Here is a 27,251-nt window from a genome sequence, read left to right as displayed (position 1 = left end):
TCACCTGCCAATACAATAAGTGCAGGCCTGTGGGACAGAACTGGCCAGTGGGTGCCCAAAGGCAAGTGCAGGGGGAGGGAGGCTCAGCCTGTATGTTCACGAACAGATACAAGCTGGTGGCAAAAAGCGTTTGCCCCAATTTAAGGAGTTACCGTATTGGGAATAGTTATTTGCAACCTTCAAGAGTGCTACCTCTACCGATTGGTGGCCAAATAGCCATTACACCACTCGTTTTTATTATATGGATGTCGACGAATATCTTTTTTTGGGACAGGTTGGTTAGGGGTTTAATGGGAGACACAATGGCCACTCTTTATGGGGACCCATGCACAGTTTTTGATTCCTTAGGTAGGACGTACACATTTTTGCTTCTTGATTTGGTGTGTGGGTAAAAATCCTTATTGTATTGACTTGTTCTGCAGCACAGTGTCGACCCCCAGCAGGGATTGCACTATATAAAACCCAGTACATGCATGCACACCAAATTATGTACACCAACATGCCACAAGTGAAATGATCTTACGTAAACCAGGTTAAGTATGCAATTAAATAAAACAAATGCCCATCATGAAAATGTTTTGTCACCGATACATTCTACAATTACATCGTTCCATACAGTGTGAAACCGCAAGATGCGGCAGATGTATTAAACATTTTGTGCCGGAACAGAGCCAATCGACTTGGTGTGCACACGAACTAACCACGTTCCAAGTCAGATATTCAGTGTCAAAAAAGCCAATACAATTTGCAAAACCTACTGTTGCTCACCAACAGCAATCATAAAAAAGCAAATGAAGCCCCACCATGTGTCTGGGTTTGGTTCACCCCTCCCTATACTAACCCCTCACCCCCCCCGGCTTCCGGTGGTCATGCACCCCTCTACCCCCTCCCATATGTGGGACGTTTTGGATATATAAACTGAGCAGAAACTGAATATGGACACTAGCTGGCAGGAACCCAACCCAACGTGCCACCGTGAGATGCAAGGCAAACAATGAGGGCAACAGACAATCAAATTACCTGTCAAATACTTTTTGGAATCCAGGCGTGGTACCGACTGTTTTTCTGTACAAAGGTCTTCAATTACCTCCCTTGCTTCAGGAACAGAACGCCCCAGGGAGTCCCTCTTCGCTTGGATATCCCCCTTTGATCGTTGTGATAGGGGAGCCAGAACGGGAGGAGGCACTTGTGTGAGATTTGATCCCTGAGAAACAGAAAGCCCAGCACTCAGGGGGGCAGTTATTTCCAATGGGTCCTGTTCAGTGCAAGGCTCCTGGCATGGATGACGGCACTGCGCGTCACCCACATGGAGAGGTCCCTTCTTCGGGGAAATGTCACCTGGCTGTGTGTGCAGTGAATCAGAATACCTCCCTTCCGGGGACGAGTGGCTTGCATGCTCTGTGCTCCCCGTCTCACACACTGCTGTGCTTTGGTGTCGGGTTACAGGACTATGGACTGCAGTTCCATACTCTGGGACATGGAGTTCTACCTCGGCCTGTCTATATGTCCCTCTGCTGTTTACTTTTTGAGGACTGCTCTTCCAACTTTGCTCTTCTCCAGATGTGCTGAGCTCCGACTCCCCCATAGTATCGGACAAGGCAGCCTCACTGAGTTTAGAAAACAACCAGCCCTCATTTTTAACCTTGATATTTGTATCAACCAGCTCCAGTGCCGACTTCCCCCCTATCAGTTCTTTGCCGAGATGAGATGTTCCCTCTTGTGCTTTCTGACACTGAACCTTCACAGCACTGAGGCTTGATGTTTTGAAGCCCACCTCGACTTTGGAATCCTTCCCTTTCGATTTGCTGATCTCTAGCGAGCCTCTAAACCCGACTATGGGTTCCATCTTGGGGATGTCTTTAATGCCTGAAACCGACAGGTCCATGGGCATCTCCAGGGGTGGCTTGCTAGCCTCAAGATAGGATGGCCTTAATCCAGGATCCCGAGCCACCAGCTGACCAAAGGAGCCTTGCAACAGGTTGGTGATTTCCAGCTCATTGTTCAATCTTTGTGCTTCAGACGTTTCCATTTCATGAGTGTGTGGGGGTGAAATGGTGTCGGAGGAATCCAACTGGTTAGCTTTCCTGATTAAGACACCTTCTGCCCTGCTTTTGCCTTCATTTTGAGGAAGGTCAGGACATTTTGTTTTTTCATCCCCCCTGGCATCTATGGTTTTCATTGTTAAATGACCATTTGTAGTCAAAGCTTTGGTATCATCTGCATAACCCTCTTGTTCTGAAGACATGATGGACTCTTCCTGACCTGGATCTGCTGGTGGCATTTCCTCGTGGAGCACTGGAGATGGAGATTGTGGCTGATCTGCGAGAGTTTGGATTGCTTCCACTTGTGGATCTTCCGACATAGTTTCTTCCACTTTGGTGGAAGTAACAGGTGACTGGAGCTTCAGTTTACTATCAATCTTCTCTTCAGCATATATTTTGGGGGGTGATCTGCTCCTTTTCATGCTTCCTGCGGCAGGGTTGTAAGAAACTGAATCAGACGATAAAATAGAAATGTTCATGGTGTCATCCTCCAACTCAGACAGTTCATCTTTTGGAGCATCGGACAAAGACTCAACTTGAGTGGGCAAGTCTACCTGGGAAACCTCCTCTCGTTTGTTACCGATTACAAGGTCTGAATGCAGAGCCTGGTAGGATCTCCCCTTCTCGCCTATGTCTTTCTCAGTGGTTTCTTCACTTACAAGCTCACTATCCAAGTTAGTAGAGTTCTTTTGAAGAACAGCCTGAACACATTTTTCTGGCGTGCAATCTGTAGATTTCCTTTCAGGAATGCCTTTTGATAAACATTTCTCATTGACCGATTCAGCAGTCCTAGCACTATCATTGTGTTTGCAGCTGTCTGCTAAACCAGTAACACAGTCTGAAAGGGGCATTAGAGTGGGATTGTGTGCAACCAGTCCAGCCCTGGGATCATCATTTCCCCTTAGCTGTGGACAACTGTGTCCATTCTGCTCATGTGTAGTATGACCGACACCTATAAAACCTTCTGTTGGCTGGATATTTCTGCCCACCTCATCTGCTGTGCTATGCCGACAGACATTGTCCCTCTCCAGCACTTTGGACTGCACAGAGGAGGCACCAAGTTTTCCATCCTGGTTTCCCGATTCCAGTGGCTGAGTCCTTGAAATGCTTTCAGCCGGTGCCTCCTCTTGCACCACACGTTCACGGTTGCAGGAATTGGTTTCTGAAGATCTAGTTGTCCTTGCTTCGGATGCTAGGCACTCACTGCGAGTGTCGCTCTTTGACTGGGCCTCTGCCACTTTCAGCATAGGTGGCTTTTCCATGGAAGGCCCTGGGTGCAGGTCAACTTGGCCGCATGCATCTTGTATTCTATCGACAAGTGCACTTTCAATAGCCTTGTTTTTGTTGGTTTCTGTAGGAATCAGATTGAGGTTACATGCTATCGTACTGGGCTGGATTTCGATTTCAGTTTCTACTACATCTTTGACCTGGTCCTCTTCCTGCATCAATAACGGAAAATGCCTATAAGTGCTGTCAGTTTCCACATGATTCTTAAGCTCAGTTCCTAACAATTCTTTTGGCTTATTTTTGTCCAAAGCAACTGTTAGCAATAGGGATGACGGGGCAAGCGATGAGAAATGATCACCGGAAACGTGCACCTCCTTGTCTGGCTCAGATGCCTTGGAGTCATTTGGTTGATCGCGCTCAACAATGTTTGCTTCTGGAAATCTTTCTCTAAGTGCTTTCAAGCCTTCTTCACATTCACAAAAAGGTATTCCCGGGAACATATTAGAGGTTGCAATGGAGTACGTACATGGCGATGACACTTGTGGCAGGTCTGTGATCCTTGATGGCCTCGCTGCATGACTAACTCCGAGAGGCATTTCTAATTCTTTAGTCTCAAGCTTTGTAGAAGTCCACAAACATTGCTGCTTCTCTGGTAGGGCATGCACGCGCCCGTCATTATTTGCTTGATCAAAAGAGGAGTGTTCTTCCAGCTCATCCTCCGAGTCAAAACAGGCTATCAAGCATTCACCAGCTGACATGATTTCGAATCTTGCTTCACCTGGCTGCTGCAAGTACTCCTCAAAGGTCATCTCGGTCATTGCCTCTGGGTCTTCATCTCTTCTTTCCAATTCCATGATTTGCAGATCTCGCGTGTATCTCTGGAATTCTTCAGCATCAGCAGTGCTCAAGTCTTCTGGGCCCCTTATATTCATGACACTCATTCTGCCTGTGGAATCTGCCCGCTGCTCTTCAACATTGGATGCAGACAACTTTGTTCTCTCAACTGCAAGGTCATTGGTTGCCAGTGGCTCATTTTCACTTTGGTCAGGTGCACCCCTGCAGTGTCTTGTGTCAATAGCCACATTATCCAACTGATCAAATTCCACTCTATTGCTGGAGTCCAACTTCATTGTGGAGAATGTTTCCAGTTCTTCGTCTGTATCAAAGCAGGCAATCAAGCACTCCCCTGCATTAAGGACGTCGCCTTCCAGAGCTTCATCCATTTCTGACAGTGAAGACTGGGGGTCCTCCGAGATGTCGGGGGTTGATCCAAGTTCCGCCAGCGATTCCTTTATTTTTTCAGACTCCAAACAGTGTAGAATCACAGCAGGCTCCAGTGGTGCAGGTGTAACTTCAGCGAGGCTTTCTTCATGTGGAACCTCATCTATGGATGCTGAACGGCAGCTCGCATCTTTCCCAATTCCGGTATCATTGCTGCCTGCGTTACCAGTAGATTCATCATCCGAGCTTTGCTCTGGCTCGCTTGAGCTCTCTTGAGTGAGGGGATGATTCTGGTGAGATGTTTCTTTGTCACCCGATTCAACTGGTAGCAAACATTTTGCATACAAGTGTATTTCACCTTCTTCATCTTCCTGGTCTTCTCCGCTTCCCTTAGCTGCGTCTTCCAAAATAGGATGCGAAACGCTCTGGGCAACAGCCTTTGAACATATATCCAGCACATCTTCCTCTGTATTTGAGAGATCTGATGGGTTCACATCCACATCAACAACTGCAAATACTGCCCCTTCATCCAGGTCAGAGTCATCAGAAGATGTCTCCATTTCACTCTCACTACCTGAAGACTCTGGTTTGCAGTCCTCTTCAGTTCCTCCAACTCCTTCTGCTGCGTCTGCCACCACAGCATACTGCTCAGTAGTGTAACGCTTCGCCACCTCTTCCCCATCATAGGACGCAGACTCTGAAGATTCTGAAGTGTCATCCTGATAAGCAAAGGACTCGTCCACGCCTTCATTCATGGAGGTCTCGGACAAGGAATGGAGGAAGGAGTCTTCGTCGTCAACCCCGTGGATCACGTCATTCTCAGCAAGTTCTTCCTGTGGAAACAGAGTGATCTCCACTGACTCCGCCTCAAAAATCAAGCTCCCATGGAAAGGGAGTAGCGCTGCAGGGATCATCTGGTCATTATCGCTGCCTTCAATGGAACTTCCAGTAACTGGAGATGGCAGTGCGGATGAGGGTGCAATCTCAGGCTTAGGAACTTCAGCGGCCAAATTGATTTCAGAATAGCTGGCTCTGGACAAGTCGCTTGTTGTATCCGAAAATGCAATTCCAGGGATGATAGAAGAGACATAGGTACTAGAAATAGGCAGGTCGATGCCTTCTGCACTCGAATAACTCATGCCAGTGCACTTTCCTTGAGCTAATGAGCTTGCACTGAGATTTCCATAGTCTATGCTTGCAAAGGAGGTAGCAAATTCTAAATCCCAGTCCTCTTCTTTCTCCTCTTCGCTAGATTCATCATCACCATCATCATCATCTTGCTCCTTGTTGTTTCGCTGCTTGATAGGAGGAATGCTAATGAAATGGTTAAGCTGCTTGTCCATTATTTCAGAGTCGAGGTTCAGCCCCTTTTCTGCCAGACCAGAAGCTAGGAACAGGCTCCTTGGTACACCCTGTAAGCCTTCAACATCATCAGCCAGCGATTCTGCGTAGGCCGTGGGAGACTCCATCTCTGATTCAGCCAAGAGGTTCGGGGAGCAGGAAGGAGAGATGCTGGATGTCCCCGAAGACCCCCAGCTCCTTCCTTCAGCAGTGATGTAGGACCCTGATGGGGAGGTTGGCGGGGAGCAGAGACTATCATTCTCTACGTCAGCCTGCTCTTCGTTCAGGCTCTCCTTTGAGCAGGCGTGATGTTTGAGGTGGGAGTAAATGGTCTTGATGGGAGTCGAAGGTGCGGTAAAGTAAAGGTCAGGGTCTATATTGCATACATGCTTATTCAGGAAGGACTGGCCCACTGCCTCGACAGAAACAAACTGGGGGTCTTTGGTGGTTTCAGAGGATAGTGAAGGCACATCAGAAGCTTGCACTTCTCCTTGAGAAAGCGCGTTCTCTTGTAAAATATATTCTCTGGCTGAGTCTTCAAAGGGCAAGAATAAATGATTCAGTGGTAGAGGAGCCTGGTACGGTCCGCTTTCCATAGCTTCACCTTTTGAAGGAGAGTGTACAAGAGATGATGCTGGAGCTGCTTTTTCAGGAGTGAGGTCCAACTCTCCGAGGTTTTGCAGTATGTCAGTTTCCTGTGTGCCCCTTTCTTCTGCAGAGTTGCACTCCAAAGTTGTAATTGTGGATGTCGAGCATGGAAGTGGTGTACCTGGAGAGCCCTTGGTGCATTTGTGGTCCAGGAGCATGCTGTGCACTGCATCTCCCGCGCCAATCTCCTCGTTGCTGCAACTGGTTTCCTCGCCCATCACGATCCGGGTGTCCAGCATATCTGGGTTCAGGGGATCTGCTAGTTCCAAGGTTCCTGCACAGGTGAGGAGGCCCTGCAGCACTTCCTCTTGTGAACTGCAATCCTGAAGTGCAGAGGTCAGTAAGGCCCTGGTGATGGGCCCCCCAGTGGCCACATCACTGCTGGCCCCTTCTGGCTGAGGCCTGGCACCAGCCTTCGTTTTGAGAAAGGGTAACGTACTTCTCGGATCCATCACAACCTCTGGTGTACCATCGGGGCTGGCAGCTGGGGAATCCTGTAGTGGACTTAGGTTTTTGGGGGTGAAAGCATCGCTGCTGGGAGTTGATGCAGTGGAGGCATTTGTTGACAAGACTGTGGAGAAACAAAAAGAAGGGAAAAGTAATGAGAAATCTTAGTACCATTTAGGTTTCACACCAACAAACAATATCTTGCTGTTTAAATGGCAATAACTCAATATATGTTGTTATGTCAACTGTATGAATTATGAGCTGGCTAACCAAATTAACTTTCAATCAAACTTTCATCAACTTGGTTTCCAGAGTGTGCCCCTGCTCACCCCCATTTTTGGGGAAAACATGTGAATGGAGTCTGGGGCTCCAGAGGGTCCTCGACCAGGTGATGTATGACTGACTGAGGAGTACCACATTGTTGGTAACTCCTCTCTCCCTCCCCAATGAGGGTAAAGATTGAGTACTGGGAAAGAGTTTGATCCTGGCTGGCTCTAGACTACAGCAACCAGAATTCCTAGCTTGAACATCCTGGTACTTAAGGATTTAACCTTGCATGCCTGTACCAGACAATTGCTGAGGCATGAAAGCATGGCTGGACTGTGGGACTGACTGCAGTTGGGATTCAGAGTGTACCCCTGCGCACCCCTCTTATTAGAAAAAACATATGTAACTTACAAAGGAAGGTAACATTAACCTAGGGGGTACGACAAAGGAAGGTAACATTGACCTAGGGGGTACGCTGTTCAAATTAAAGATGTGTACTGTACAACTATACAAATTTACATCTTAGGTGGCGCAGCAGTATGTGGTGGGGTCAGGCGTGGAGGATTTCCTTCTTGGGAAAAGTTTAAGCAGAGTTGTCAACAGATCCACAGCCAGGCTAGTTTTGATTGCGACGGGCAGCTGACTCCAATATAGTGGGGCTGGTAGGGAGAAAAAAGAAAGAATGGAAGCGAGAGGAGACAGGGGTGCATGAGACTGGAGCCAGAGCGGCATAGGACAGTGGGGGGTGAGGGCAGAGGAGCAGCAAAGCGAGTAAGATAGTAGATAGCTAAATTGTATTTATTTTATTGTTCATTTATAACGCGCTTAATACGGGCAAGTGGTTTCTAAGCGCTGGATCAGGATTCAAACGTGTGATGCACCACATTGTCTTGCTTCCATGACAAACACATTGCCCTGAGCTAGAAACAATCAGACATGTACCGAGGATCAAGGACAATGATTGCCTCGTAGGCCAGGATAGGGAACCTTAAAAGAATCAGTTGTGCCAGGAGAATCAACAAGCATGGTGTTGGTAGGTGGAATTGGTGGAGGATCTAGATAGGTTAGGGTGGGTAGGGAAGTTGAGGATTCGGTCTAGTGCGTGGCAGGAAAAGAGCGCAAGGCCCGTGAGTAGGCTTGAGCAGAAGTCGAGTTTGCTGAGCATGAAGAGTGGAGACTCTAGTTTTTTGTAGCATGGCAAGTGTGAAATGGACACATTTTCAGAGTACTGAGAAGGTTAAAATGTGCAGCAGAGGTGACCTTAGTGATGAATTGTTGCAGTTGGGTGTCACCATCAAAGAGAACCCCAAGGTAGTGCGTGTTGGGCAAGGGAGCAAGAAGGTCAGGCAGGAAGGAGATGGGGAGGGTAGGGATGGCATTGGAACCCGAGCGTACAAGGACGTACATTTTTGAAGAGTTCGGCATGAGGCAGTGGAAGGATATTTGGCGGCGGCTTGGAATTTGGCAGATGTTAATCTGTTCTATGATGGCTGGTGCGAGGGGAAAAAAGAAAGATTGGAGTGTAATCAGCAAAGAGGGTATAGTGAAAGGCAAAGGACAAGATAAGTCTTACTAGGGTAGAGGTATAGAGTGCGAACAGCAGAGGTGCAAGGACTGATCCTTGGGGGTGAACAGACAGAAATGGGTTGGTGTGCTCTGAGGTTTGAGAGTTCCAGAACATTTTAAAAAGGAGTCCCTTTTTCAAGTAGGAGGCAATCCAGCCAAGAACATACTTGCAAAACCCATGGTCCTAGAGAGTTTGGAGAGGAGAGCATTGAAGTTTAGAGACATGTAGGAGTGTGGTCTCAGTGGAGTGTTCATGACGGACGCCAGATTGAAGTGGATCTCCAATGCCATTATCCTCAAGGTACTTAGTGATCTGGTTGAAGAACCACCACTCAAGGGCTTTTGACCTTGGGAAGGAGGGAAACTGGGTGATAGTTCCATGGGACGTTGGGGCCAGCATAGGGTTTATTTCCCCAAGAAGGATCGACAGCTGCAGATTTGAAGGAGGAAGGAAGGCCCAGCAGAGAGGTTAAATGGCTCTGCTAGATAAGGGCAGGGGATTGAGACCAAGTCTTTGACCATTTGAGAAACAAATGGGTCATTAGGAGCACAATATGGGTTGGCGCTGAGAAAAACGGGTGCTAATTCGGTAAGAGAGAAGTCAAGAGTAGAAGGGGTAAGGAGGAGAGGTGGTGGCTAGAAGGAAGGTGGGATTGCAAAAGGAGAGGGGTTTTGTGAATGAGGATTTAGAAAAGTTCAATGCAGAGGCGAGTGTAGCAGGGCATTTTTCGTATGTTAGGAGGAGGGTGGGAGTCTTATTTGCACCAGTGCTGTAGGTCATGTTGTATCAAAGTTCAGAATTGAGGGGAGCTGGGAGCTATTTAGCTACTGCTTGTAGCCTAGAAGAGCCTGGTTAGTTTAACACAAACTACCAGGAACTCATTTTAGTACCCAGGCCAAAGGATGCTGAACAAACGCACCTATGCGAATTTGACTCTGTGCATTTGGCACAATCTTTCAATAAACATTAGGACACATCTATACAGTATTTAAAGCATAAGACAATAATGGACAAAGTTAAATGTTTACATCTTATGTGGAAGTTACATTTGCGAAGTGCAACCTCCTCGTTCTCCAGTGGTAGCTCTGGGCAGGGGTGTTGCTAGCTCTGGAAAGGATCGGGGGCTAGGCTAATGTTGGGACTGTCAGAACTAGTCTTTTGGTTGTATCCCCCGAGCTTCTATCCGGGGTTACAACCAAAAGACCCGGGCCATAGTCTTGGGGTATAAGCAGAGAATGTTTGTTTTCTGGTCCTTCCCTTTTTTGCAGCAGCGGATTTCAAGTCTGCATGTGTCCTGGCGGACAGCGTACCACCATAAGCCAGAGAGGTTGAGTTTTTCCGCGAGGTAGCTGGGTGGCTCGAGTGTGACTGCCTCATAGATGATGCAGCAAGACTTGAAGGCGATTTGTGCGTGCAATGGGAGCCAGTGAAGGTGAAGGGCCAGGTTGTATCTGCATAGACTCTTGTGGGGAGTTGAGGAGAGAATTTGATTGATTTAAAAATATCAGTAGATCAGTCCAGCGACTGCTTCATGGCTGCCATCTCAGCTGTTTCACTTCTGAAAAACCAAGAGACAACACAACCACAATGGTAAAATAGGCATGGTTAAGAGATTCACCTCCTTTGTCTTTTGTGGTAATGTGGGCCGAGGAAGGCTATGCTCTTCAGAGGGGTGTGAATGCGGTCCAGTAGTGACCCAAATAACAGTGCAAAATAAAGGGAATTTTTTATCATACACACCGTCTGCAAGAAAACTAAAACCGAAAACCGTACAAAACCCATCCCTGTGGAACGAACAGGGAAGAGGCAATGGATGGAAGAATGTAGCACTCCGAGCATAAATGCAGGGATGATGGACAAATTATAAACCATTAAAAAGTTGTCTTTCGGTGGAAAAAAGGTGCAAATGCGACCAAACCAGTCTCTAGGTCCCAAAATGGAGCTGGGGCAGTGGCTCATCTACCAGTGATGTGGGGAGCCGGGGAGTATGGGGGTGATAAGCTGCATGCCCACAGGGTCCCACATAGCTAAAAACTGGGACATCTTAGAGCCGACAGGGAATTCTGTGCCCAACTGCTGCCTCGTCTGAAAGATCTTTGCGTTCTGCAGCATAGGGCGGCATAGTTTTGCCACCGTTTAACTTAATGGATGCACCACCCCCATCCCATTGCGAGACTTTGTTGAAGGAAGTTGCTCACTTGCAGAGCAACCATAAGCAGGACAAGAAGCACCGTAGCAATGCTGTGAACAATGAGTGATCAGACGTGAGGGATCAATGTACAGGTCAGAGGAGAGCAAAGTAGAGAGAAAGACAAGGGAGTTCCCACCAATGTGGGTAGGCTGGCCGTTGAGGGAGTTGAAGGAAGGGTCAAATAACAGTCAGTTCAGGTTTAAGGTGGTGGCTGCAGAGGGAATGGGAATGTTAAAGTCCCCCATCATGACAATGAGGGTGTCATTGGGATGTGACTCAAAGAGAGGATCCCTCAGGGAAAGAATTGAGAGGACATGGGGCTCAGAAGAGAGCCAGAACAGTTGGAGGAGTAAAACGGGAGTTGAAGATTGACACATTCAAAAGAAAAATTACTGATGCCAGAGGGGGCAGTGTTAAGGGCCTTGATAAAGAACCTCACACAACCATCCTTCCCAAAAGGTCGGGGAGAGGGATATAGCAGCCACAGTGTGGGGAGACATTAGTGTGGCACTGTCATTGGACTTGCTCCTAGTGTTGCCACCGTTTCCGATTTGTCCTGGACTGTCAGTTTCCTCTCCATGTCCCCGGTCATAAGAAGAGTCAGCCAGGACAAGGATTTGTCAAAGTTTCGCAGACCCAACACTCTTCAACAGGGATCCAGCATCACTCGCTCCCCCTGTAGAAGGGGTGGAATTCCGATTGCTGGTGCACGCTATGCCCTTCACATTTCTCTCCTGCGCGGTCAACATTGAAAAGTGGTGTATTTTGGACCAGAATGATACTTCTTCCTTAAAAAGTGGTAGCTGTGTCAGGCAACTACATTTAGCAAGGCAAAACTTTTAATTACTCTTCAGGTTGGTCAACAGAGTGTGGTGGAAAACTAAAAAACCAGATACAAACGTAGGGCTTATGAAAACCAGAATTATGAGCTGTTATGAATTCACCTTTGGGGCACGTTGCGACCTCTGTAAAGAGCCTATCCAACGCAGCCTTGTTTGAAGGCAGAAAACCTACTTGCTCCACATTTGTGTAGTTATATATTATACACTAGGCTGCATCAGTAAGTGCAGCGTTGGTACACATGCACAGGTGAAATGCTCTACGCTTAGCTTCTGGATTACTTGAAGTTTTGCGCATGTACATGTTCATACACCAATGACAGCCACTATCAGTTATGCGTCAGAAAAGGAAGCATTTGGCGAAAGGGTGATCTGAAAAATAAGGCTATGTTCTAAATATGCCCTAAATCTACAGCCGGGTATTGTCAAAGTGCTTTGGATTACAACGACACTGCGACCTAATCTCAGCAGGCACTTCATATGGTAAATGCTCATTAAGCTTCATTTTAGACTTTATTTACTCTGGTAAGTGCCATTTTTATTAGGAGCGCCAGCATGGGAGCCACTAGCACTTTGCGCCACCCTTGTAGCTCGGTGCGCACGTGTGATGAAAGGACTACTGCTCTGCAGGAGCACAGTGATAAGTAGTGGGTAAAACTCCTACTCATCTCCACAATACTACTCAATCAGCAGTGACCTCCAACATAAAGGTGAACCGGGGCGCAGCCCCAGACACAGACCTCCTTCGCCTCTTTAAGATGGCATGGGCCAAGGGCAGATGATATTCTTCAGTAGGGATGTGCGCATGCAGGGAAGCAACCCAAACAACAATAATTAATCTTTTGTAGCACGCTTAATACCGGAGACCAGTCTCCAAGCGCGGGAACAGGATTTGAACTTGTGCTGCTCCGCGTGGTCTTGCTTCCAAGACAAACACGTTGGCCCTGACACTACAACTCACCCCTGTAGAGCAAAACAGAATGCAGACATTGGTATAGAAGGGGCACTGTGGGTTTGAACACAGGTGCACATGCAATAGTTCCGGCCGCCATGTCAATTTACTGAAGATGCCCTTCAAAAAAGGTAGAGAGTGCCATCTTGCTAGTCACTAGGGCCCTTTAAGGCAGGTCAGGGGGACAGAAAAAAAAATATATATATATATATATCTAATACATTTTTAAGTTTGTCCTTGGGGCTTGTGTCAAGCCAGGTGCTTTACATTTGAAGAGTCTTGATGCCAACTCAACCAGTCAGTTGTTCCCAATGGATTGCGGGCATCAAGACAGTCGGCTCGAGATGACCCTGTGTTGCAGTGCGGTACTGAAGCAGTGTTCGTCTCGAATCTGGTGAAAAAACCACTCGGGGATGGTCGAGTCGCCTCGAGGTGAGTGGCGATTGTCTTGAACAGCGAAGGCCCAGGCAGACCATCAGTCAAATCAGCGGCTTGGCATCTCATCATCAAAATCGAAAAAAAGTCAGGAGCCAATGGCAGCTCTGGGTGCTTGCAAGGGATCAAAAAGTATCTTAAAGTGGATGAGCAGGATTGAAAGCTGAAAATATGGTCCAGAGCGGTTTCTTGAAATCTGAATACTGAGGGTCTCCGTACAGAGCAAGGGGGCAAGGTCAGTCCTTTCATTTTAACTTCCCAGACAGGAAGAGCTTAGAGAGCATTTGCAGGCTTCTGGTACCCCTCCCACCCCCCCGGTCCTCAGTGATCAGGTTCCTGGATACCAGCGGTCTCAGCTGTAGTAGGTCTTGTCTAACCTGCAGATCACCCCAATAGTTCTTAGGGGATGGCTAAGGAAGGTGCCTTCTCTTTTAGGGCCTTTAAATTCACCTTAATGCATAGGGATTGGGAGCAAACTGTACTCCCAATGAAGCTCCAGATGTAATTTTTGTTTAAATGTCCCACGGTGAATCCCCTAAGGCAGTGGGCTCACAACTTCTAATAGGCAATCTTCTACAGCAAAGTGGCTCCCTTCTAGTCTGCTGTAAGGTGTCCAATGATGGCTGCTGTTTCAGAATATTCCACCTGGTGAGGTCATTAGCAGAGTGATTTGTCTGTAGGAAGCAGGACAGGGCTGCAGAAAGTTTGGAAGCCGTGGGAGATGGTGGGATCCTTCTGTGAATTTAGGTTTCTCTCTGGACTACTCTAGCATAGGCCCTTTCTACAGTCTGTCTACATCAAAGAGCCTTTTTTAATTACCACCCTGATGCGATTTCCCTTGGTCTGGCAAAGCCTGCCTTTAGAAGGGGTGGGCCTCTCCCTACCTTCTTAGGCAGTTTCTGTCTGGGAGTTGAAACCCCTTTTCCAGATAAGACGAAGGCGTTTGCTGTGGCAGAGCACAAATTGTCGGTTTTGGTTAAACTCAGTGCCAGATGGTGAATACACAGAAGACCTTGAATGGATGGTCACGTTAAACCAAGCTGAGAATAAAATGACAAGAAAAGGGTTCAGCCAGTATAATAGTGAAGTGCCAGAAACCACCATGTCATGAACATAGGTGGCTTATATTTAGATTGGTCATCTTCCACCGGGTTCTAGGGCCCACAATATTATTAATTTAGATGCAAGACATCCCACAGTTAAAGGCAGGCCCTGGCTGCTGGACATTTAGTACCAAAAGCTGCAGGCAGGAATGTACATGCCACCCCTTGGGCTGCCATATTACGAAACCCAAGGTAGCTGTTGAGGTGTCAGACATGCTCAACAAAAGGTGCATATGTGCACTGTGCCTTTTGGAATGTATTATGAAAGGGGGTCGGATTAAGCGGACTTCAGTTTGAGACACAGCTACCCACATCAATTTACAACAAAAAATGAAAAAGCTCATGCTATCCTACCCGCATAGATGGCATTCCGCCACACACCCTCCAGCCGAAACATATTGAGCACCACTCTTCCAAGGGTCTGTCTTATCATCAAGGTGAACATGTCTACTAAGGCCATCTACATGTCCTTTCCTCAGTCATTCTAAGGATACGGCCCACAGTCGCACATTTTGATTCTCTGCCTGTATAGCCATTAACTACCTGAGAGGCCATTGATCTGTGTGGATAGTAAAGTGATATGCCAACATGTCAGGTTTCAGTTTGTGCACAGCCCACACCACCACAATTACCCCTTTCTCAATTGTATGCCAGTTCCGCGCTCTCTTGGTCAGTAAACTGCTAATGTAGGTAAACAGGTTGTTCAACCCTTTCTGAGTTTATCTGTGCTGAAACAGTTTCAATTCTAAATTCACAGGTGTCTTTCTGGATAATTAATTCCTGTCCATAATCTGGGATCTTTAGAACTGGAGCATGGCAAAAACCATCTTTAAGGTTCTGGAAAGCTGTTTGGCAGTTATGAGCACAAGTGACTTTCTTTGACATTTTCTTGAATGTCAAATAATTCAAGGGTGGGGCATGGTTCCATACCTCTTGATAAAGGACTGGTATTATCCAACGAGGCCAAGGTACGCCCTCATTTTGGTCTGAATGCTAGGAATGTTCCAATCCTGGACCACTTTCACTTTTGCCTGGAGAGGCAGTTCCTTACTGCCATCCACTCTGGGTTCCTGGTAAATTACAGTACCCTGATCTCGTACGTTGAAGCCGTCATAGTCAAGCCAGTATTCTAATAGAAAGTCTTCCCAAATACGGCTAAAGACTGCAACAGAGTTTAGGTAGGAAATCCTTAATTTATCTAAGGCAGATACCACCTGGTTTTCTATCCTCCGAAAGGTGGCGGGGGCATTCTTTTTTAAAACAAAAGGGCATAACCATGAACATATAGTGCCCCTGTGGTTTGGAAAATGCTGACCTCTCCTTTGCTCCGTCAGTCAGACCACCCTATCACTACCCATCCATGAGGTCAAAGGTACTCATGTACCTGCCAGTGCCTCACTGGTCAATAGGTTCATCCACAAAAAGGTATAGGGTGTGCATCTATCTTGCTCACAGAGTTGAACCCTTTGTAGTCCACACAAAAGTGGACTTTGATTTTCCCATTCATGGACTTTTTATGAACCAGCACCACGGGGCTAGCCCATGGGCTATGGGATGGATCAGTGGCCCTTTGGTCTAACATCTTGGAGACTTCCTCCTTGATGGTATCCCTCACCTTGTCGGAGATCTGGCGAATTCTGCTTTTCATCAGTTTACTGTCTCCATGCCAAGATCATGGACACACTAGTCTGTGCGACCTAGCTTCAGCGAGAAAAGACCTGCAAACTGGTCCAGCAGCCACTGGCAGTCTTGCATTTTGTTGCCCTGTCGAGTCAGAGGATGTTTGGACCCCCCTTCTATATCTGTGGGTTCTGTGATTAGCAAGTCTGAGAAGATATCAGTCTCCTCTTCAGACGCACCATTAGTCAAAGCCAACCCCAAATTATCCCAGCTGTAATGACTTTTCAGACAGCTGACATGAAAGACCCTATGCATCTGACTTTGGGGTTGGGTGGTTATAACAATGAGATAGTTGACCCTAGTTGGCCTGGAGAAAATGTGTGAGGTTATGTCCACATTTCCTGAACTGCACTGGGCGTTTTGGGTTCCATTACCCAGACCATCTGTCCTGGAGTGTTAAAGTCATGGAGGCCTTCTGTTCATGCCAGTACTTCGACTCCTGACGAGACTTCAGATGTTTGGTAGACTGTTACATGTATTGGGCCATTCTGGATCTTAACCTAACTAGACGATCCACAATATCATGGGAAGGACTTTGGAGCTTACCCTCCAATCCTTCTCAGACTAGACGTAGCGGTCCACTAACAGGATGCCAAACGTAAGCTCAAGGGGCCTGAACCCTACTCAGTTTTGTGGTACCCCTCTAAATGAACAGCAGGCATGGCAGTAAAACAACCATTTTGTACTTGGGGGCTCTTCCATGCCACCCATTAAGACTGTCAAGGTCTTGTTTAATCTCTCCAGCAGCCCACTCCTTTATAGATGGAAAGATGAACAAAAGTCACTCCACACTCCTCCTGTTTGCCAAGTACATTAGTGTCTTCATATATGCAGATATGAAGTTGGAGCCACTTCATGATATTGCTTCTTTCAGGAACCCCACACGAACATCCCCATCAAAGCCTTTGCCCCCACAGGGGCTTTGATACTCAAGAGGACTGCTTCAAGCTCGTAACAGCTGTTGGCAGGAATTCACATGTACCTTGTGACTGGCAGCTACTTTATCCGGTGAAATTGAAGGTTTTCATAAGAACAAAACTATTTTTTGACACTCCGGAAGATGCCATGGGATGGCTTGATGCGTAGGGCTGCCCCCAGGAGCCGGACGTCCAGGCGGAAAAAGGAGACGGAAGAGATAAGTAAAGAGTGCTGGGAGCACAGTGAGATTGTGCGGCTTAAGACTATTGGACTGGATTATAAATATTGGAGTTGCCCGTTTGTAGACGGGCCTGGAGTAGTATAGATAATGCACTGTTTGCACTGTGGCTGTTGCTTTAGTAGGGAGCCCTCCAGGGCTAGTCCTCACACCCCCATTTAGTATTAATAGTTAAGTGGCCATTAGGGCGACTTCACCCTACTGAGCTCTGAGCGTACCAGACAGGGCTAGATGTGGGGGTGCCTGAGATCCAGGGATGGAGCTGGGCAACAGTTGGGGAGGGTGGCGGGGAGTTTGGTGTGTATATAGTTTTTGGGAGTTTGAGTTTACACGCGAGCCTACAGGGAACAGCCCTGGTATTGTATCTGTGTTGCGCAGGTGGGTGGGGCAGGCCAAGAGGGAGGAAGCTGGGTATTGATGAGCCATGGGGGAGCTTAGAATACTGACCTGGAATGTCAGGGGACTAAATAGCTATTTAAAACGGAACAAGGTCATGCTGTACTTGAAGAGACAAAAAGGTAGATATTGCATTGTTACAAGAGACGCACTTGACACAGGAAAAACTGGAGCTGGTGAGGAGAAAGTGGAAAGTTACTGTAGTGGGGTCTTCGTACTCGGCCTATGCTAGGGGTGTGTTGGTCTGGGTGGCGCTGCACGTCCCGTTCCAACTGATACAGGAAACGGTAGAAACTGAGGGGCGTTTGGCCATAGTGAGAGGGGTGGTGGAGAATAAAGAGGTGTGCATTGTAAACACGTACGCCCCTAATCAAAACACGGCAGAGTACTTCCGGACTATGTGCACCAGCCTGAGCTTGTGCGTGGGTGGTGAGGTGATCTGGGGAGGGGAGTTCAATTGTGTGCTGAACCCCGCTGTAGACCGGTCGGATGACAAGATGGTCAGGCCTGCCCCAGCAGCTAGAGCCTTACAATCGTTGCTAGATGACTTTGGGCTGGTAGATGTGTGGAGAACTAAACACCCTAATGAGAGGCAGTATTCACATTACTCGGCCCCTGTGGAGAACTAAACACCCTAATGAGAGGCAGTATTCACATTACTCGGCCCCACAACAGCTGCACACTAGACTCGATTATGTTTTTGCCACGTCGGGTGTAATGATAGAGATCGCTCATATAGAATATAAGGCGAGGGTCCTGTCGGATCACTCACCCCTGGTCGTGGGGTGGAAATACTGCACCCCTAGGGCACGGATTCCGACGTGGCGCCTCCGTGTGGAGGCGCTTAAAGATCCGGCCTTTCGGGAGGATATGAGAGACGAAATCATTAGTTATTTCGAGGTGAATACAGGCAGCGTTGACTCGGCGGGGACACTGTGGGAGGCCTTCAAGGTGGTGATACGGGGTGTGGCCATTGCTAAATCCAAAGGCCTGCAGGATGGGGTTCTGGTTGATTTACAAAGAGCAGAAGGCGAACTAGAGAGAGAACTAAAAAGTGAATGCATAGATACCGAGCTGGTGCTCAAGCTACAGCAACGGTGCGCGGAACACTGGGAAAGGCTCTGAAACCTCAATTACAAAAAGTACGTTGAGAGACAACATGCTGGTGGAGATAAAACGGGCCGTCTCTTGGCGTGGCTATATAAAAGTGAAACTCCAAGGCCCCCGATTAGGGCAATAACCAGAGAGGATGGGGAGGTGACAGACACCCAAGAGGGAGTCAACAGGGTATTCGCGGATTACTATAGAGAATTATATGAGGACAGAGGGGGAGGCAGCCGGGAGGAAATGCTGGAAACTCTGCAGGACATTGGATTGCCTAAGATAAGCACAGAGGAAAGAGAAGAACTAGATGCTCCGATTACGTTGGAGGAGCTGGAGGAGGTTGTTAGGCAGCTACCTACTAGTAAGACCCCGGGAGCAGATGGACTACCTAGTGAATTTTATAAAGCATATGGGGCGGAAGTGGTCCCCCCGATGTTGGAAATGCTCAACGAGACGTTTGAGGTGGGACGGTTGCCGGAGTCGCTCAGAGAGGCGGTCATAATACCACTCCCTAAACCTAATAAACCGGGGCATAGCTGCGGATCGTACAGGCCGTTGTCGATGCTGAACCAGGGCAGCAAGATATTAACGGCTCTCCTAGCGAATAGACTGCAGAAGGTAATTGGCAAACTGATACACCCAGACCAAACGGGCTATGTCCCGGACAGGAATATTACTCACAACCACAGGCGACTCCATCGGGTGATCGAATGGGGCTGTGGCAATGAAGGAGAGATGGCAATCGTGTCTTTGGATGCGGTAAAAGCTTTCGACTCGGTCAGATGGGCATGGCTGCTGGCGGCTTTGGGGGAGTATGGAATGGGACCGAGGTACATTAGGTGGGCGGAGATTCTGTATAGTGCGCCATTAGCCAGGGTGCGTACAGGAAAAGTGATATCAGGGAGATGGCAACTTAGCAGGGGCACCAGACAGGGGTGCCCCTGGTCCCCGATGTTATACATTCTAGCTCTGGAGTCTCTGGCTCTATATCTGAGACAGCAATACGATGAGATAGGTATCGAGGTTGGGGGGGGGGGGCGGCACCTGATATCCCTGTATGCAGATGACTTGTTATTATATTTGAGATACCCGGAGGAAAACCTTCAGTATATTCTGGAGGTGATGGAAAGGTATGCGAGGTTGTCCGGTATAGCAGTGAATCCCCAAAAATCTAGCATTTTCCCGCTGGGCAGTTACAAAGGGATCCCTGTGGAAAGGTTGCCGGTGTTGCAGGTGCCGTGGACTGTGGTCTCTTTTCGCTACCTTGGGATAGAGGTGTGCCACACATATGTATATGATTCCTAAGAGGTTTTTTGTCCAATTGAATGGTATATGTAGAGACTTTGTGGCATGGTACCCGGAACAGAATAGCGCTCTGGAAGTTGCAGAATTTTCACGAAAAAGGGGGAGTCAAGCAACCTAATTTTGAGGCTTATTATATAGCAAGTCAATTACAGTTTGTGGCCAAATGGCTCTCTGACGACGAGACCCCCGGAACAAAGACTGTTCGGGCATGACTGTGCCCCGTTCTACTTGAAAGAAATTATCTGGTTGCCCGAGTCAGAAATCAAGGAGTACCCGCGGATGATGAGGCTTGGGTGGAAAATGTGGCGACGAGCATGTATAATAATGGGGGATCCGCTCCCGTGTTCTCCGCAGGTACCTCTGGTTGCTTTGGCGGGAGCAGATGAGCAACTGAGGGTGATTGTCAGAACCTATTGGGAGTCGGTGGGACTGGTAACGTTGGGTGATATATGGCAGGAGGGGACCATCAGGGAGTTTGAAGGACTTGGAGAGGAGGTGGGACTACATAGGGGCCAATATGTTACGTATCACAGGCTGGTGCGGAAGATTCAGATAACGTGGCCTGAGACGGTGCTGGCGGAGGAACCGGACGCCACTGTGGGGATGATATACGACACAACTGAGGGGGGACATGAGATTTCTAGATTGTATGAAATGGTAATGACTAAGGTTGGGAAAGAATTGACACATTTGAGATTGGATTGGGAAGCAGAAGTGGGAGCCCAAATGGAAGATGGGATCTGGGAGCGGGCCCTGGGATACCATAAGAAAGTAGCTAGGAATGCCAGATTGCAGCAAATACAGCTGTATGTAACGCATAGAGCGTATATGACCCCGCGGAGGATATCTAAATTCCGGAATGCCGGGAGACAGGCGTGCCCTAAGTGCGATGAGGAGAATGCTGATATGACGCATATGTTTTGGGCGTGCCCAGTGATCGAGGGTTTCTAGAGTGAAGTGGCGCAAAAGCTAGCAGAGAAAGGGGTCACGCTCGCCGTTGACACGGCTTGGGCCTGTCTGTTGGGAGGGTTTCCTAGGCCACGGAAGCTGAAGCATGTTGGGAAATTGAAAGACTTTGCGTACGTGCTTGCAAAGCGAAGGATAGCCATGGGTTGGAAGAAGTGTCATAAGCCACGGGTGGACGTGTGGTGGAAAGACTTACAGAAATTGGGCAGAAGCTGAAACGGTGGTGTGGCAGGAAGCGAGTAGCATGTCTTGGGAGGAAGAAGTGGGTACCCTTATGGCATGGAAAACGTTGATATCTGGCCTATTTGGGACAATGTTAGACCCAGAGGAATCTGATGAAAATGACGCCCAGCTATGTGCGGCAGATACTGGCCGTTAAGGACAATTGGGCTCGGAGGGGGGGTGGGAACAGGGGGGCAGTGAACAAAGTCCAATTGATGTTAATGTAATGATTGTGGACTGCACTGCGTGTTTTGTTTGAATTGTTGGTTGTATTGAAAAACTAACCAAAAATACCTTGCGACTGGCATGCTGACAACCCCAAGGTGACTGCAGAGAGGTCAGTAGACCATCAGGAGGACATATGCGCACTGTTTTTGTAGCATTGAACATTATGAAAGCGGGGTCTGATTAGCAGACTTCACTCTGAGACAGAGCTACCTCTGTTTTTTCCTAAAAATAAAGAAATCTCCATTTATTCCACCCTCACAGATGGCATTCTGTCACAGAAGATATCTTTTTCACATACATGCGCCCCCACGAGACTCTGCCCATCTCCCAGTTCCCACCGCCAGACCCATGATTAGTGTTTCTGCAGCTGTCCTGTAAAGCATTGCCACCCTCTCCATGTTCCACTTCCTTTGATCTTCTGTGCAGATATGGTTGTTTCCTTGCACACCACCCTATCCGGGGGAACAAACATGGATCCTGTTACTTTATCTTTATGAGGTATTCATTTTTTCAAGATCACATTCTATCACATCAGTACGATTTACAGCACTTTTCATTTTACCAGGAGTCTGTCTTTCACCTTTTTCATTTTTCACCCTCTCAGCCTCATTACAAGTTCCGCAGTGTAGTATAAAAGTAGTGGCAATTCCATTGCTGCCACTTTTCTTTGGTGCTAACGGAATTACTGCTGTTTTACTGCACCGCTGAATTCAGAGTTTGACCTTGAAGTGACGGATTTACCCCAGCATCATTAATTAATTCATCTTTTATAACACGCTTAATAACGGATAACAGTCTTTAAGCATGGGACCGGGATTCGGACCTGTGTTGCTCTGTATGGTCTTGCTTCCAAGACGAAGATGTTACCCCCGAGCTATCCTCTCGGCCCATCATGCTGATGGTAAATCCTCCCATTTAAAGGAGTGCAGGGGGGTTAAAAAAAAGAAATTAAAAAAATAATAAAATCAGCACTGCGTTAATTCTACCAGAATCCCCATGTGGTTCCTTGGATTTCAAAAATGGGATTAACACCGCCCTTCTACCACTTGTAATCCATTGGTAAACCCACAGGACCGAGTGGCAGTAATGGTAACCAAGTTTGGCAGTAATACATCAGATTTACTGCAGAATTAGCACTAAACTCATTATGAGGCCCTTTTGTCCTTTATATTGGCAGTGGTATCTTTGCTTACTTTCAGTAGCCAAGAAGGGACCTATCTGGATGCAACTTTCCTTCACATCACCATCGGACGTGAAGCTTTGCTTCCATTGGCACATTGTGACAGTCAGCTCCTGACGCCATTGCCAGTTGAATGCTTCCCTTTATAAACCTGTTGGCTCCCTCAACTAGGCCATTTGCTTGCTTATGAAACAAACAAGCTTACTCATTTCTGTAGTGGCAGATAAATTGCACCTCATCGTCAGTTGCCATCTCCTTGGGTAACCCTCCCCTTATGAAGAAAGTCTGCAGTGTCCAGACCACGGTTGTAGGGTTATTCGGAATAAAAAGCAGTCCACAACTACAATGCATCTGTGTACTGGGCACATGGGCTCCAATGCAATCCTGGCCTACTTTTTCTCATGCTCCAGATGTAATCATTAACATATAATGCACTGACCTCAGCAGTTGTCCGAAAACCTCCCCAGGGCCCATGTGCTCCTTATAAGGATGTTTCCACAGAAAGGCAGGCGACCCTAGGGAAACCTTCTGGGGCAAAAAACCCTATAAAAAAAGTCTTGGCAATCAGCAGTGGCAAAGAGCTGGTAAGTATGGCAGCAGTCAGTATTTAAGCCGGACAGCGGGTCAGGGTGCAGAATGAAGATGGTCAGGATGCTGGCAGCAATCACACAGTTTAGAAGTCAGCAGCGGGAAAGTAGCGTGGTAGACTTCAGGAGCGGACAGCGGTCACATGGCTCAGTGGTTAGCAGTAGGGAAGATGGGGAGAAGGCAACTTACTGGAGTAGAAGGAAAGAAGTTATCGGAGACAGGAACGAGAAATAGGTTAATTAAGGTACTAGCAGGAGGGCACAGAACGTACTGTAGCGTCTGGGCTACAGAGGCGAAACCTGCTTTGGATCCCTCAGTGGCTGGCAACCATCGGCCAATAACCAATACTCCATTCCTATTAGAAATCCCGGACAAAATTGCTAATCAACAAATCCAGGCCTTTGCTAGACCTGAAGACAAACATCTTTAAACTTCTTGATGGGGGTCAGACCACCCTGCTGATGCTTTTGAACTGGGCAGCGGCATTTGATCTAGTTGATCATGTCACGCTGGTAGATAGACTACAAGTCTCTGCCAGTTTCCCTGTGGATGTTGCAAATTGGGTTACGCCATTCCTCTCAGATCGTAAAGCTAGAGTGTTTAGCGAAGAGGCAGTGGCAGAAAGCTTAATTGTACCCTGTGGAGTCCCACAGGGCTCATGTATGTCACCTACACTCTTCAATATTTTCACTTTGTCTCTATTCAAAATGTTGGACGCCAGGGGTCTGATATACCCAAACTACGCCCATGACACCCAGTGTCCAATTCCGCTGACGGGCGACCATGAAAGAGACCAAGAACAATCAACACCATTTACAACTACATATATAGTTGGATATTGTTTAATGTACTTTCCCTCAACAACGCTAAAACTGAACTTATGATCGCGGGCAGAGCCCACAGGCTCCAGAAACTTGACTCCTTGTATAAAGCCTTTATAGGGGCAGACTGCTCCCTTAAGACTCTACCCAAAGTAAAAACACTAGTGGTCATTTTAGGTCAGGAGTTCATCTGGTCGCATTGTCATTGTACCAGCTAAAGCTTCTAGCCCTCACACGTCAGTCTCTCCTTCCCAATAGTTGTGCCATGGTTGTGCTAAAATAGTCCACAGCCCATTCACATTCCAGCATCTCTTCCAATTGTTGAGTAATTATTTTCAGCTTGAGTCAATGCTTTTGGTGCAAATGCCTCAATATTCTCCTGATCGCCTTGTTTCTGTGTTAATGGCGCGGCCCCCCCCCCGGCTCATATGCACTTGTATCTGTAGCGATTTATGTACTTCATTCAGGCTTGAAAGACTTGGGACATGGAACCTCATGATCATCTTTTTAACTTCTTCAAATTCGTTATTCTGTAAGGGTGCCCATAGATATTCCAGCCTCTTCATGAGCAGTGGTCTCATACAAGCAGTCCTTTCAAGAGAACACAGGTACCTATTTTGCACAGGATTCTGCAAGCCTTAAAAATGAATGGAGCTCATCTTTATTGGTAGGCGTGGATGCAACTGCGAAAGCTTTACGAGGTTAAGCTTTTGTTGGATTCCTAATGAGGTTATAGCAAACCCCCAAATATTCCACAGCATCTTTTCCAAATACACACTTTGTGTTTCAATCCAAACCCGGCTTCTTCCAATTAGCGCAAGACTCTTTCCAATGCTTGATTGTGTTCCTTAGTGTTCTCAGGATAAATAAGAGTGTCTTCGTGAAAATGACAGCTGCTTTGTGCCTTGCTGAGCATAAGGTCCATCATCCTCTGAAAAGCAGAAGCAGCAGAGGACAAGCCAGACAAGCAAGGAAATTGAAATGCACCACATGGAGTAATGAAAGCTTCGGTTGGGAATCTTTGTGCAATTTGAAGTGATGATATACATCATGTATATCAAGTATGGAGAACACCTTGGCATCTTAACATCAAGGTCAGTTCATTAATACTGGGCAACTGCCGGGCACAATTTTTTGAGATTGAGGCTGCGTTAATCAATACAGATCCTCAGTGTGCTCGTTTGAGGTTTCTTTATAAGATCCACTGGGCACAGCCACTTAAATGATTCAATGGATTTAATTTCCCCTTTTTTGCAGTTATTGTTCCTGTAAAGCTGCCCTCGCTGCTGCTGGTAGTGGATGAGCCTCATCTTTCACAAGGGTTACTCCTGGTTTAAGTTGTATCCGGGGTAAGTACTACTTTACACACCTTTGGGAACTGGGAAACAAGGCAAGAGGACTTTCTTTAATTTGATCAATTTTTGTATGCTCTTTCAACAAAACTTTATCTTCGCTGTTGGGATCACCTCTTCTGTTCAATTTGGCCTATTCTTCTCAGCACAATATTGCAGAGTGGTGTTCTGCAAAATATAAGTTTGTCAATCGCATTCCTTCCTTTAAATTCCATGCAACATTGTTGATACCCAAATAAGCGTACACTGGCACCTCCAAACACATTTGTGTTCTTGCTTGTTTTTTTCATCTTGACCTTTTCTAGTCATAGCATTTTCTTTTAAGTGTCAATGGGTAGTATGGTCAGCTTCAACACCAAATCTGTCAACTCTCCGGTTAATTTGCAATCGATAGTAAGGAATGATGCCAGACTGCCGCTGGTACCTAGAAACCTTTGTCAAGTCTTTCTAATGACAGGAGCTATGAAGAAAAACTGGTCTGCTACTGACACCAAAAAGGTGGGAGCATAAGGTGACGCCGTACCCCGATAGCTGCAAAATATAACTATACAGTGATTAATATACATGCATGCATGCAGAAGCGCAGCAAATTTTACCAGTCAGAAAGGAACTGGTTATCCATAAGGAAGTCGATGATAAAAAAAATACAGGGCAGCGAGAAGGGGACTGTCTGGAATGATCTGGGAAACTGACCCATGGAAAGTACCAAGCATCCAGAGTCCACCTCCACAAGTAAAACTAAAAAAAACAAAATTAGGAGCATGTCCATGGATTAGTGCGAGCGCGCTTGGAAAGCAAAGCAACTGTTTTTAACATGGTCCACCCAAAGGTATCCAAAGTTCCGAGAGGAGTCAGAGGTCAAGTCCGAGCACACGTGGAAAGCAACAAGTCTTGCCAACAGGGTCAATACAAAGGCATTGCAAAGAGAAAGTCTGAGCACACGCTGAAAGCAACGGACTACGTTGAGCAGAGTCAATCCAAAAGGTAGTCCCAAGAGAAGTCAGAGGTCGATTTGTCTCAGGAAGTAAGAACACAATTCGGTTGTGGGCAATACAAAGAGGATGACTGAAAGCAGGCAGCGCGGAGTCTAAAATCAAGCAACGAAACCGGGAACCGGCGTGTAGTGGCCCCCGAAAAGGCATAGCAGTCGGGAGCTCACAATGCAGAAGTACATTGAGGAGCGCGTTGCCACTTCTTAGTTACCAGATAACCATGCACACAAATCACACATGGAGCAGGGCATCTGATCAGTCCAACTGCGGTCCATAACATTACACCCAACGTTGACACTTGGGACGTGGTTAATGTGACCATTGCACCCCATTAGGGGCTTTTGTCCAAAAGGACCACAATCCCCTTTTCCTAACATCTATCTTGATATCAGTTTGGTTTTTTTTTCCTGCATCCTTTTGTTTGCACTACCAGAATAGTATGATTGTCTTCTGATGCGGAGTCCTCCATTTCACATCTAATGGTATTGAGGGCAACTACTCTGTGACCTTTCTAGTGACACTTCACAAAGTGGCCAATTTTGCCACAATTGCTAAATTCAGTTCTCTGGTTCACACCAGACAGTCTATAGTTTGCCAAGTGTCTATTGCTTCCACATCTATGACACGTAAACACATCATTTCCTCAACGTAATGTCTCCTTGACTCCCATGCTCTGCCTTTTGCTTCAATCTCTTCTGCGTGTCGGCATTGCATGCACTCCATTGATTAATGGCATTCCTGCCATTTCTTTGCATCCGATGGGAGCAATTGCTTTGTCAAATGTTGCCTCCTTTTCTTGGATACATTTATCCTGCACATTTTGCTGTTAATGTGTACTGTGAGCATATCTATAATCACGGTTCCCATCCGATTGCCGAACTCGTGCATAGATATCATTTCTCTTATAGAAGAATCATTTACTGGTTCAGAGGTCTTCCTGGTGTAGATCCGCAATGAATGGAGCAATAGGTTTTCTATGTT

At 47.1% G+C, this 27,251-nt stretch overlaps 1 protein-coding gene across 1 annotated transcript in view; it reads right to left on the bottom strand.

The window, feature by feature from the left end:
- Positions 1-27,251, bottom strand: part of LOC138567529 (uncharacterized) — a 437,945-nt gene that overhangs the window by 323,043 nt on the left and 87,651 nt on the right. The window contains exon 2 of the mRNA XM_069645810.1: positions 1,021-7,050. Coding sequence (XP_069501911.1) covers positions 1,021-7,050 — 6,030 coding nt within the window. The remainder of the gene's footprint in view (positions 1-1,020; positions 7,051-27,251) is intronic.

The sequence above is a fragment of the Ambystoma mexicanum genome, chromosome 2p (genome assembly GCF_040938575.1).
Source record: "Ambystoma mexicanum isolate Mex_15411 chromosome 2p, UKY_AmexF1_1, whole genome shotgun sequence".
Taxonomy (NCBI): domain Eukaryota; kingdom Metazoa; phylum Chordata; class Amphibia; order Caudata; family Ambystomatidae; genus Ambystoma; species Ambystoma mexicanum.
The sequence above is the reverse complement of the archived record's forward strand: the minus strand, read 5'-3'. Positions and strand labels throughout refer to the sequence as shown.